Below are 12,353 nucleotides of genomic sequence, written 5' to 3' on the forward strand. Positions count from 1 at the left end.
ATGTTGCCCATCTCTTTATGGAGCGGTGATGGACAAAAGAGTTAGAAATGTACATTTTTGGACATGATATCTATAGCAATCAGTTCCTTGACTATGCCTAATTTGTTAAGAAGGGTTTGTTTTCTTTTTTAATTTTTTTTTATTTTTTTGGTGAGGCAATCAGGGTTAAGCCCAAGGTCAAACAGCTAGTGTTAAGTGTCTGAGGCTGGATTTGAACTCAGTTCCTTCTGACTCCAAGGCCAGAGCTCTATTCATTGCGCCACCTAGCTGCCCCTTTTTCTCTCCATTTTCGATTGAGTTTGGGGAGTTAGCAATTGGGGTGCAAAAAAAGAGGGCCATTATAACATTTTAAAAAGTGCACAGAAAAGAACAAAAAGAAATTCAAAAGAGCACAGAGAAACAGGGCAGTTTTGAAAATAATTTATTATATACCTTAGAAAATATCATGTGGTATGAAATGGAGATTATGGTTTCCTATAGAATCCTCTTTTTATGTTCTGTTATAAATGTCAAAGTGCTCTTTTTTAGTGTTTAAGTTCAGAATAATTTTTTTAAAAAGAAAAATGTTTAAATTAATTGGCAAAAGATGTGAAGCATTGCCTTATTGAAAGATGAACAATATAGTACATAAAAGGAGTAGGAAAATAAGTTCTGTTTAATAAAAATTGCTAACATTTGTGTGTAGGGAAACAGCTTTCAGATAGGTTCTGAACAGTTCAGTTGTAAAAGGTCAAAAAATGAACTATGGCATAAATATGAAAGCTCAAATCATCTAATGATGGTTGTAGAATGGTGCCCTCTTTTGAATGTAAACAGTTTGATGACTTGAAGAGGCAGAGAGGGAGATTTTATTTAGTAAAAGCTGCTAAAACTTAATTATATAGAAATATAGTTGAAAGCACCAACTGTTAAAGTGAAGATCTTTGAAAACTTTAGAATGGCTAGAGCTGTTGGTCACTGTGGTCCCTTAATTTATTTGCATTTAATAGTTTTAAGATTTAAGAGGACAAAACTCACAAAATGAAAAATCACGTAATTGTTTGGAGACTGGGATGATCAAATAAGTATTGTTGATTTCACAATGGATATTTGGTAAGTTTTTATCTTATAAATGAAAGGTGAATCTCTGAGAATCTGATTTAAGCCTGTGATGTGTTAAGAGTAAGTGAAAAAGGTTAAAGAAGTTTGAATGGAGTGATCCAGAAAGGGCAAGAGAGGAGTCAACTTTGAGCTGTGTGAAGGAACTAGCAGCAGAAATAATCAACTAATAAGAAATCTTCAGCTGTCAGGCTTGATTAGCTGAATAAAGGTTCAAACTGGGAAGAGAGCTTCAGTTTTAACTATTGCTCTTTACCTCTACTTACAGTTTGAGAGAGGTAAAGCCTCTCAGAAGTGCCTGTTACTCTGCTGCTCTCACTAATTTAATATGGAAAGCCAGAAAGGGGAAAGAGGATTTGTAACTATTTTGCTGTATAGGAAGAGATGCTGAGATCTAATTGAGCAACTCAGCATCCCAGGGAGGAAAAAATTGGCTGGGCTTAACTGTATTGCTCAGAAATTCAATCTGAGTTGCTTTGTTATGAATTCCCTTTACTATAAGCTAACCAGACAATGCAGAATCCTCATAAGTGAATAGCTGGCTCAGATTGTCTGAATTGCCCAGAGAGAGCCAGCCTGATCATACATAGGTAGATCTCTAGGTTAGAAAAACCACTAACTAAAATAAAAGCTTTCTCAGCACACTTTTAATGACAGTGAGAGTCAGAGGGAGAGTAGTTAACAGAGAAGCATTTTCATGTTGGTGCAAAAATCCCCAGTGAATCAATGACGTCAAAACCTGTAGTCCAATTTGTAAGTAACCCTGAAAACAAAGGTTTTCTTCCCTCGTGTGCTTCCCTTCCAGGTTTCTGTGTTTGCTTAGTCTTTCACACAGGCACTGATTATGTTGTTTGCAGAGTATGATCCAGGTTTATGTATGGATTGTGATATAGTTATTTCTTCATTTGTTTTACTAAATGAGTATCTGTGATGTGATTATTAGTTCTTTCATCTTATTTCTAAGTAAATAGTTGTGTTCTAAACGTGTAATGGCTGGTTTGTGTAAATGGAATTACAGTGGTGGATGCTTAATAGCCAAAGTACTGAGTAGGGAGAGTTTATTCTCCCACAACAGGGTTACCCAAAGGGCCTGAGAGATTTTGAATGTACCTATGGTAGTGGTCCTTCTCTAGCAGCCTAACCTACAAGTGTGAAGGCAGCTTAGAGTGAGCAAGCCATCCCAGAGAAAAAGTAGATAATTCATGCCTTGTATGAGAGATGACATTGAAGGGGTTCATGTGGAATACTCCAAGTATACATTATGGAGGAATAAGCAAAGTCCAATGCAGATTATAATAAACATTCTGAAAGGCAGCTTTAATTCTAAAACATTCTTTTCTGCTAATAAAACAATTATAGTGATTTCTGAAGGAATTTCCCTAGCCCCTTACAAAAAATTTCAATAAAGTAGATTTAAATAAAGTCTTTTGGCTGTTGATCCAAGATGAATAAACCAATGTTTTTATTCCAATTGATGCATCTAGGTGCCTCAGTAGATACTGCACTGGGCCTGGAGTCAGGAAGGTCTGAGTTCAAATCCAGTCTCAGACAATTACTAGCTATATGACCCTTGACTAGTCACTTGACCTCTGTCTGCCACGGTTGAAATGGGGATAATAACAATATCTACCTTGAAGGTTGGTTGTGTGGATCAAATGAGATAATATTTGTAGGAGGAAAAGTACTTAACATAGTAATTGGCACATAGTAGACACTATATAAAAATTTATTCCCTTCTTTCTTCCCTTTCTAACTGAATTAATTTCAATGTCAGCTAAGATAGAGCTCATTTTTTATTGGTATCAGAAATACCTCCATGTAAAAAATTAATTCAAATATTTTTCCTTGACGAAATCGATTTTAACTCTAACATTACTATAAAGATTATCAGAAAACAGACATATTAGATCATAGTAGATAAACAAAAAAGGCTTCTACTTTCTTTGAAATTACCTTGTAGTAAATTGATTTCTCTGGAATCTCCATCACTAAATATCCCAATACTCCGTACATTCCGACCATCAAGAACTTTTTCTACAAGCAGCAGTAGACTTTCCAAAGTCAAGCCAGTATATTCATACACCAGAGGAATGACATCAGTCTTAACACTGTCCACAACCATCTAGAGGAACAGTCTGAGTTTCAGAAAATGAAGTTCACTTATTGATGAGTTATTAATGAACAAAATATAATTAAAATTACATTTGTTTTTTAGAAGTGACTATTATTTTTTATTATAAGACCTCTGAAGGCATGGAAGGAAGAAGGTAAACCCCATGGAAGCCCCTTCCTCCATCACTTCTTAATACTAATCCCCAAACTTCCATCTCTGAGGAGCTGCCTGCTTCTATACAGATCCATCCTTTCCTATCACCTTGTATCCAAGAAGTTAGCTAACCAGGCTCAGGAGTAACATCTGGAACCATAGATTAGAGGAAAACTAATTGACTCTCCAAAGGAAACTGACAACCTTGATCTTTGCCCTGGTTGTCCCCATGAGTGGAATGCACTCCCTCATCATCTCTACCTCTTAGGATCCCTTGTTTCCTTCAAAACTCTGATCAAGCTCCGCTTTCCATGTGAAGCCTTTACTGATCTCCCCAGCTTCCGGGGCACTCCCTCTTCCAGCAAAACAAACAAACAATTTATTTTGTGTCTGTTTCATATGTACTTACATACGTTATCTTCTCTGTGAGAATGTAAGTTCCTTGAGGTCAGAGACTATCTTGTTTTTGTTGTGTTTCCTAGTACCTAACACATTGCCTGGCACTTAGTAGGTACTTAAATGCTTGTTATTTTATTATTTTCATAGAGTTCTAATTAGCTGAGCTAGCTACTTAAACTCCACCCTATTGTGTATATGGGCAACTAGATGGCACAGATGATAGAACACTGGGCTTAGAATCAGGAAGACTCAGCTTCCTGAGTTCAAATCTGACCTCAGACACTTACTTGCTATGTGACCCTGGGCAAGTCACTTAACCCTGTTTGCCTCAGTTTCCTAATCTGCAAAATGAGCTGGAGAAGGAAATGGGAAACCACTCCAGTATCCTTATCCAGAAAATCCCAAAATGGGGTCATGAAGAATGGAAAACAATTGAAAATGACTGAACAACAACAATTGTGTATGTATCAGTAAAGAATGATGTGCACTCTTTCTTTCTCTCTCCATATATATATGTATATATATACATATGTGTGTGTATTTTATTCATTTTCATTTTTAAAAAATTTGAATCACATATTAGAAATTTCTTGAATAACTCAATGAAAAATATCATGGTCTCATGTTATTATTTTAGTCAGAAAAATTTGGGGAGAATTGTGAATTGTATTGTTCTTTGTCTTTAATGTGGCATAGTAAAATTTGATCATAGGATCATAGCCCTAGAGTTAGAAAAGCCTTAGAGGGTACTAGTCCAACTCTTTTATTTTACAAATGGGAAAACTGAGTTTGAGGGAGGGTGAGGGACTTGGCCAAGGTCACAAAGGCAGTTCACATCAGAGGCAGAATTTAAACCCAGCACCTCTGACTCCAGACACATTGCTTGTTCCACTGTACCATGCAATCCTAAATCGATCAAACTATTTTCCTTTTAAAAGATACATAGTTTAGAAGATGAGGCATTGAGTATTGCTTTATTCTAGACCAAGTACTGGCCTTATGACAAAATTAATACCTCATATGCAGGAATCCGAGATGATATCAACACTAGAGAAGTCTGGACTGAATGTGAAAAGCTGCCATACTTCTGATCAACCCTGTGGTAATGCTTATTTGATAACAGAGGATAAGAATGACTTCCAGGTGCGTTCTTTCTACAGAGAAACAAATGGAAAACAAAAAGGGGTATGTTAAGTTGAAATTTTTTCTATCTGGATTATGAAAAGTAGAGAGGAACCAAAATACATCCTGGCTATCATAAATATTCCACTAGATCTGTTGATCTCATCAATTTGGGAGTTGATTCCATTGGTGCAGATTGTAACCCATCCAAACCTGCCCATCCTTTGTGACTCTTATCTATGTTCACCCCACAATTCACCACAGATGGTACGTTCAACATTCTGATAGCCTTCCTGATTTTCTCCTGACATTGTGAAGGCACCAGTGGCACACACTGGCTATCCACAAGCCATTATGTGCTCATATAATTAGCCCATCTTCTCTTCATGTCATAGAATTTCTCAACGTCATCCTCTGCTTTGTTCTTCTTTGGTGTTCTTTCTTGGTAATCTATTATAGTCTGCTGGCACTCACCAAGCATCTTCCTATTGTCCTCTGCGGAATATTCTTCTTTACTTCATAAAATCATAGGATCAAAGTTTTAGAACTGGAAGGGACCATAGGGGTTATAGAGTCCAACTGCCTCATTTTACAGTTGAGGAAACTGAGGCTAAAAGAAGGGATTTGCTCAGTACCACATAGCTGGTAAGTATATAAGGTGGGATTTAAACCTAAGTCTTCCTGAGTCCAAGTCCAATATCTTATTCATTATATCATGTTGTCTCATCTTTAGAAGGAGGTATATTCCATATCTTAATGCTGTATAGAAGGACCGGTAATATGTTATTTTTAAAATCAAACTTTGCTTTCAATGAGAAGGTTGCAGTCAGGAAAAGGGTGTGATTTCCTGAAAGGAATCCATCCACTCTCTCTCTCTTCCTTTTCAACTTTGGCCTCAACTCATTGTCCATCTATACTATGTATCCGAGGTATATATAACATTGGGCAACCTCTATGGAGTGTCTATCCAAATGCATGTTGAAATCTGGGCAATGGGCAGTCTTCATTCACTTGGCCTTTGCTGTGTAACACAGGTCAAACTCCTTTGAGTGATTACAGACTTCATCCAGGAGACTCTTCAATGTCTTGGGGGCTTGATACAATCAACATAATGGCATCCACAAATAGGAACATCTGAAGGATTTCATAATCCACAGGGAATCTCTCTACATGTACAATGCTCTGGCTCTCCTTCATCACAATGGTGAATACTTCTGTTTAATGTCTCATCTGAATTTTGTCTGAGTCACTGAACAGGTTTTTCCTCTGTTCTATCTTCCAAAGAATCCCGAATAATCTTGATATATGAATGGTAGGTATCTTCTAGTAAAAAAAGTTTGGAAGGTAATGTTCTGTTCCACCAAACAAAATTCTTTTTTGTAATCCCCAAATAATAAACACAGTGGGATCTTATATTCTCTACATGACAACATAAATCAAAAGTTTAATCTTAATTTATACCAAAAAAAAATGCTATCTCAACACTTAGTCCTGTCTTTATTTTCCCTTTGTGGCTCTGCAAATCCCCTTCCTGAGTGTAACAGGAACTAAACCTTCCTGTTTTATTACTGCCTTACTTGCAAGTAACCAAGTAGAAAGGAAAGATCATGGACGCTAACTTGTAGCCTATGGGAGGCACTAATCAAGTAATTATGGAACAAAAATGCTACCTAGAGTATTAATAGCAATGATATTTCTCCATAGAGGTTACCCAATGTTATGACTTTTCAATTCTTTTTGGTCATTCCATGTCCAGTGATGGAAAACAGTATCTTTCTATTGTTTTACTTCCAGCACTCTTGGTTACATATCACCTATGTTACATTGTCTTCTCCTGATATTTTCATTAAAATGCATATACTTTTCACAAATCCTCAAAATGTAGTCTATCTTTGGGGTTATAAAGTTTCAAAATTTCAATGTTGGTTGGTGCATATTTTACCTCTTTACTAATAAGAGAGAAAAAAATTTAAATCTCACTGTTATTTGAAGTATTAAGTGCTTAAATAGAGTTGGCCATGTATATATACTAACAACAATAATAATAACTGATGTCATATAGTGTTTTAAGGTTCACAAAACTCTTTCACCACAACTTTGTGAGGTTAGATAATGTAAATTATATTATTTCTGTTTTATAGATAGGGACACTGAATCTCAGAAAAGTTAAGTGACTTGCTCAAAGTCACACAGTATCAGTGCTGGAATTGAAACCCAGATTCTCTGATTCTAAATCTAGTGCTCTTTCCATTGCAAAATGCTTTTGCCTACTTTATAAATATGAATAAGTATATAAATAAATATTAACTGATTCACAAGTACTTAGGATATTGGATTCTATCATCTCTTATGCTATTCTCTGACCATAAGAATCTTAGACTTGTGTCATTTTTTTTTTGGACCATAAAATGTCATATAATAAATTGCACCAGTAATGCATGGTCTAGTTGAGTTGTTATGCATAGACAATTTGGGAAGAGGGTCCAGGATTTTAGGAAAATGTACTGCTAGTAGCATGGTGCTAGAAATAGTGCTGGACCTGAATCAGGAGGAAACCTGCTTCAAATCCTGCCTCTGTGCCCTTTTAACTGTGGAACCACAGGCAAGTCATTAAACCTCTCTGAGCTTCAGTTTCCTTATTTGTAAAATGGATATAATAATACCTGTAAGTACGTATCTTAAAAGGTCTTTATGAGGAACATAAATAATGTATTTATCTGCATATTTATCATATTTTATGAACATTTTATATGAGTTATTAATTCATAAAAGTTATGCAAATTTTGTGATTACTGTGTTTTGAGTGCCTTTTAGAAATATTTCTATATTCAGCTAGCCCTATAGTGACACTAATACAGTAGGAGATGACTGTCATGTCACTATATAAGAAACAACAACATAGTCTCAGGCTAGGAAGTTATATGAGGCTTCATGATCATCTAGTTTTGTCATCTCCATAGCATTTTCTCTAAATCATTTCACACACACAGAGAGAGAGAGAGAGAGAGAGAGAGAGAGAGAGAGAGAGGGAGAGAGAGACATTATATCTGATCATCTGATAGACACATCAGAGAGAACATGGAAGGGTATAGCTATCACTGACCTTATAATATCCTAGTATCACTACCCAACCCTTTGATGTATGTTGTGCCTAAGATCTCCAGTGGTTTGCAGTACAGTACAAAGCAACTGATTTTGCTCAAGGACATGCCTAAAAGAGCTAAATTCAAGGGAAAGTCACCCAGAAACTTAGACTTCCCAGAGCTGTACTATTCAGACACAAAGTCTGCTGCTCTCTCCTTCTTCCCAAAATATTTTGTCATGTGTCACAGTATAAGGGCCAGTCTAACACTATCTATTTATACTTTTATAAGCCACCTTAAGACTGGCTAAGAGGGGAAGAGATGCTCTCCTCAGGGCTATTAGCAGCACCCCACAGAGCAATTGTTCTGTTTTCCTGACTGTGTTAACACCAGGAGTGAGCGAAAGCCCATTGTTAAATTTTCATTGCGAGCATTAATATCACAGAAATTTGCTAACTGCTAAAAATCAGGGCTTGATTTATTGCTTTGTTGATTGTCTAGACTTAGCAAAGTGTTAATAATGCAGATTAACTCTAAAGTGCGTGCGTGTGTGTGTGTGTGTGTGTATTTTTCCCCCAGAGAGCCATGTTGTAAAATATTTACCAGTATTCTTTTGTATTTCTCTGTAAACATTTCTGAGTTCAGGAGGAATATAGAAGGCTCAGGAAATGAAGTCATCACCAGGTTAATAATAATAACAATAATTGACATTTATGTAACATTAATAATATTAATAATAATATGACATTTATATAAGGTTTGCAAAGTACTTTACACCTGTCACCTCATATGAGCCTTATAACACACTTGGTTTACACCTTTTCACTACTTCAACAGGATATCTCATTTGGACATGCTACAAATTCCTTCAAAACTTCAATAGGTCACATCTCATCTTGTGTGACCTTTGTCCGTGTTTGCCACAGAGAGTGTGTATCCAACATGTTGGGGCCTTCCTCTGTCTCGATATTGCTTGGGTATAAATGAAGCATAATCTACTGGTTATCCCTAATAGCAACATCTCCTGCTCTGGTCATACATTTCCCTGCTATCTTTTTACACCACTTCTGCTATGTAATTCTTCGTTGGTTATATGTCCACTCATGGCTACAATGTCTCTTCATTGTCCTTTGGATCATCTGTAACTTTAATTCTTTTGAGACTATGGTAACCAATGCTTCATTCATAATGATATGACATCCATCACTAGAAGAATACAAATGTTAAAAAGACATGCCTTTGTTTCAGGGAGATGCTTGACCTCATTAAAAGCACTATTATTTTCCAAATTAAATCCTACTCATCTTCCTTGGCCTATTCAACTCTAGTCTGAATTCACTGTCTATCTGTGGTGTCTGTTCACAATTTACATCCTGGTGGACCTGTTCTATGGGATGTCCACTGAACTGGGTATCATAGTCTGGACAACAGGCATGCTTCATCTACTTGATTTTTCTTGTATAGATCATAAGCTTTGAAAGGGAAAGGACTTCAGGAGACACTGTATCCATCTACTCATTTGGTCTCAACCTATCATTTTACAGATGAGGAAACTGAGGCCCAGAAATATTATATGACTCACGTAAGGTCATAGAACTAGGACTCTCACCAAGGTCCCCAGACCACAAATCTAGCATTCTTTCCACTGCACCATTTGGCTCTGCATAGTTAGCCTGAACTCTGTTAAGTAATTGTAGATTTTGATTAGGAGGCTTTGCAGTATTCTGGGATTTGATGTAATCACCAGCACAATGTCATCCACAAACATCCATCTGGAGGACCTCACCACCCAAAAGAAATCTCTGTTTCATTTGGACTCTATGCTAGACTTTCTCCATAAAGGTGACAAATACTTTCCTGTTTTATGCCTCACTGGAGATCTATCATCTCAAAATCATCAAAGTTACTTCTTATGTTTCTCTAGTTATTTCATATGATGCATGAGCTACATGTGTATGAGCTATGCCTTGTTGGAGGAGAATATTCAAGAAAGAATTTTGCTCTACCTAATGCATGGCAGGTTTCTTGGGTTTTTTTTTTTAACATATGAGCAAACAAGCACAAAGGGCCATTTTTGCGATTTTAAAGATATAGGCTACTGTAGAATATTATCTATGAAAGTCTTCCTATTCCCTTCTCATATATTCATTAAGGATGTCCTTAATATGTAGGTACAGTATTCTCATACATATTTTGCTGATCCAGGAAAGGAGTTATTAACATAAGTTGCCTTAGTCTGTCCTATCTCTTTAGCAAAAAGATTGTTTGTGGCCTCAGATGGATTTCTAGGCTTTTTTCTTTTTTCCTCTTTGTAGCTACTGATTTACACATGTTAATTTTCCTTAAGAACTGATAATAGTCTCTTTTGATTTCTATTATTTTTTCCCATCTCCTATTTCTGCTACCATTAACTCATTTAAATAAAGCTAGAGTTATTAACTGCAAGTCATATTGCCTCATTTTTATTCTACTTTGGTATTGATTTTGATGTTGGCAATAACAAGCTCATATTCTGACTGTGTAGCTGATTTGGAAATGGCTTTCACATTGCTAATCAATCATTTCCTATCTGTTGAGATAGAATCAATCTAATTTTTTGATGTTATTTAGTATTTGCCATGTCCAGCACTTCCCAACCCTCTTCTTGAAGAAAGTATTCATGACATGAGGGCATGAGGCATTTGTATGGTCTACCAGCCTTTGACCTCTTTAATTTCTTGATTGTGAGCTATATATTGCAATATTTTCCCCCATCTTCCCTTATGTCTATCTTTGCCCCAAGTATTAAAATGTTGATTTAATTCAGAGAATCTTAAATTCTTAGTAGAATTTCTCTACCTTCTCATCCTCTATAATGGGTGTTGGTATATAAGCTGCAATTATTTTTATGATAATCTTTTCACAAATGCTCACCATAAGCACTGCTATAGGAGATGAGCAAGTGTCCTATGAAATGGCCTTTCTTGTTGCCTTTGCACGAAGGATAAAACCAATCCTGCCAAATCATTTATTTGCTTTTTTACTGAGAGACTGTGAGACATCCTTCCACTAAGCTGCAATTTCCCTTTATCTACTGGTTTCATTTATAGCAAGAATGTCAATGTTGATATGAGTCAGTCCCTTCAGTGGCATGTCTATTCACTGGTCACTAGACAAAAATCTTACAGTTTAGGATAAGAACTATTAAGCCAATGTTAATCCTATAAGATTGCCTAAATATTAAAGTACTGATACTAAATTACCATCAAATGCTACATATAATATCACAGTACAAGCTAGAATGATGTTTAGAAGAAAAGTGAAAATCTTGAAGTCTTATGAAACTACATATTATTAGAGTTATAGCTAAAAACAAAGTATGAATTGAATCACTTTAAGGAAGCACCGCATGTTAACTGAATTATTTGAAAGTTAGATACTGAGATGTCGGAATGATTTCTAACCCAGAGAAAATGGAGATTTGCTTACTTTTTAGGTAAGGCTTCTAAAGATGCTAAAACAAGCTGTTTCTCCAAAGCTGCACTCAATCCTATGCGATCCTTTATAACCTGTGGGAGTTTTGGCTGGCATTTGGATTTTAACATTGTAGAGCAACAAGTTCCACTCATCCAAGGGGGTCGAACTTTGAATAACTCTCCTGAAAAACAAATATCAACAGAGTCTCCTATTTACTTACAGGTTTCTCTAAAGACATGTAGATATAAATAAAACCATCAGTAATAAAATAGGAACTAGGGGTGATAATTCAACTGAAAATAACTATTGGATTTTATTTGCTTTTGGTATTACAACTGAAAGTACCTAGTGATTTTAGCTAGAGATGAACAATGATAAGAAAATAAGTCATTCTCATATTTGGGGAATTGATTATGTAATTTACATGTTTCTCCTTCCTTCTTCCCGAATTTAAACCTCTTCCTTTTTATTAGCCTCTATAGTAGAGATAGCTACAAAGGAGACACTCTTTTCAAATCTCAAACTCAAATCAATCTTGCCACTTACTTTTGTGAATCCCAGAAATATGCAGCCTTAGCTACAAATGTGACTGGTCATATTTCAACTTATTTCCTATATTCTTTCTCTAATTCACCCATTCTTTGCCACACACAGGTTCATAGATTTTCCTCAGAGACCATTTAGTCCAAGCCTACAGATGAGGACACTGAGGCTCCTGAAGGTTAGGTGACTTGCCCAAAGTCACACAGGAAATGCATCACAGGCTTAAGTTGAAATTAAGAACCTCTACTTCCAGAACCCATGATCTTTCCATTGTATCATGATGTCTCCTAGTGCCCCATCCTCCTTCTTGCTTCTACCCTTATTTTCTTTCTTTCTTTCTTTCTTTCTTTCTTTCTTTCTTTCTTTCTTTCTTTCTTTCTTTCTTT

General features: G+C 36.1%; 1 protein-coding gene across 1 annotated transcript in view; it reads right to left on the reverse strand.

The window, feature by feature from the left end:
* The window catches only part of ECT2L (epithelial cell transforming 2 like), a 108,449-nt gene that overhangs the window by 43,541 nt on the left and 52,555 nt on the right, over positions 1 to 12,353 (reverse strand). Inside the window, exons 6-8 of the mRNA XM_027850722.1 lie at positions 11,437 to 11,605; positions 4,779 to 4,917; positions 3,052 to 3,220 (exon numbers count right to left, since the gene is read on the reverse strand). Coding sequence (XP_027706523.1) covers positions 3,052 to 3,220; positions 4,779 to 4,917; positions 11,437 to 11,605 — 477 coding nt within the window. The remainder of the gene's footprint in view (positions 1 to 3,051; positions 3,221 to 4,778; positions 4,918 to 11,436; positions 11,606 to 12,353) is intronic.

Source organism: Vombatus ursinus, unplaced genomic scaffold (genome assembly GCF_900497805.2).
Source record: "Vombatus ursinus unplaced genomic scaffold, bare-nosed wombat genome assembly UNPS02009132.1, whole genome shotgun sequence".
In the NCBI taxonomy this organism is placed as follows: domain Eukaryota; kingdom Metazoa; phylum Chordata; class Mammalia; order Diprotodontia; family Vombatidae; genus Vombatus; species Vombatus ursinus.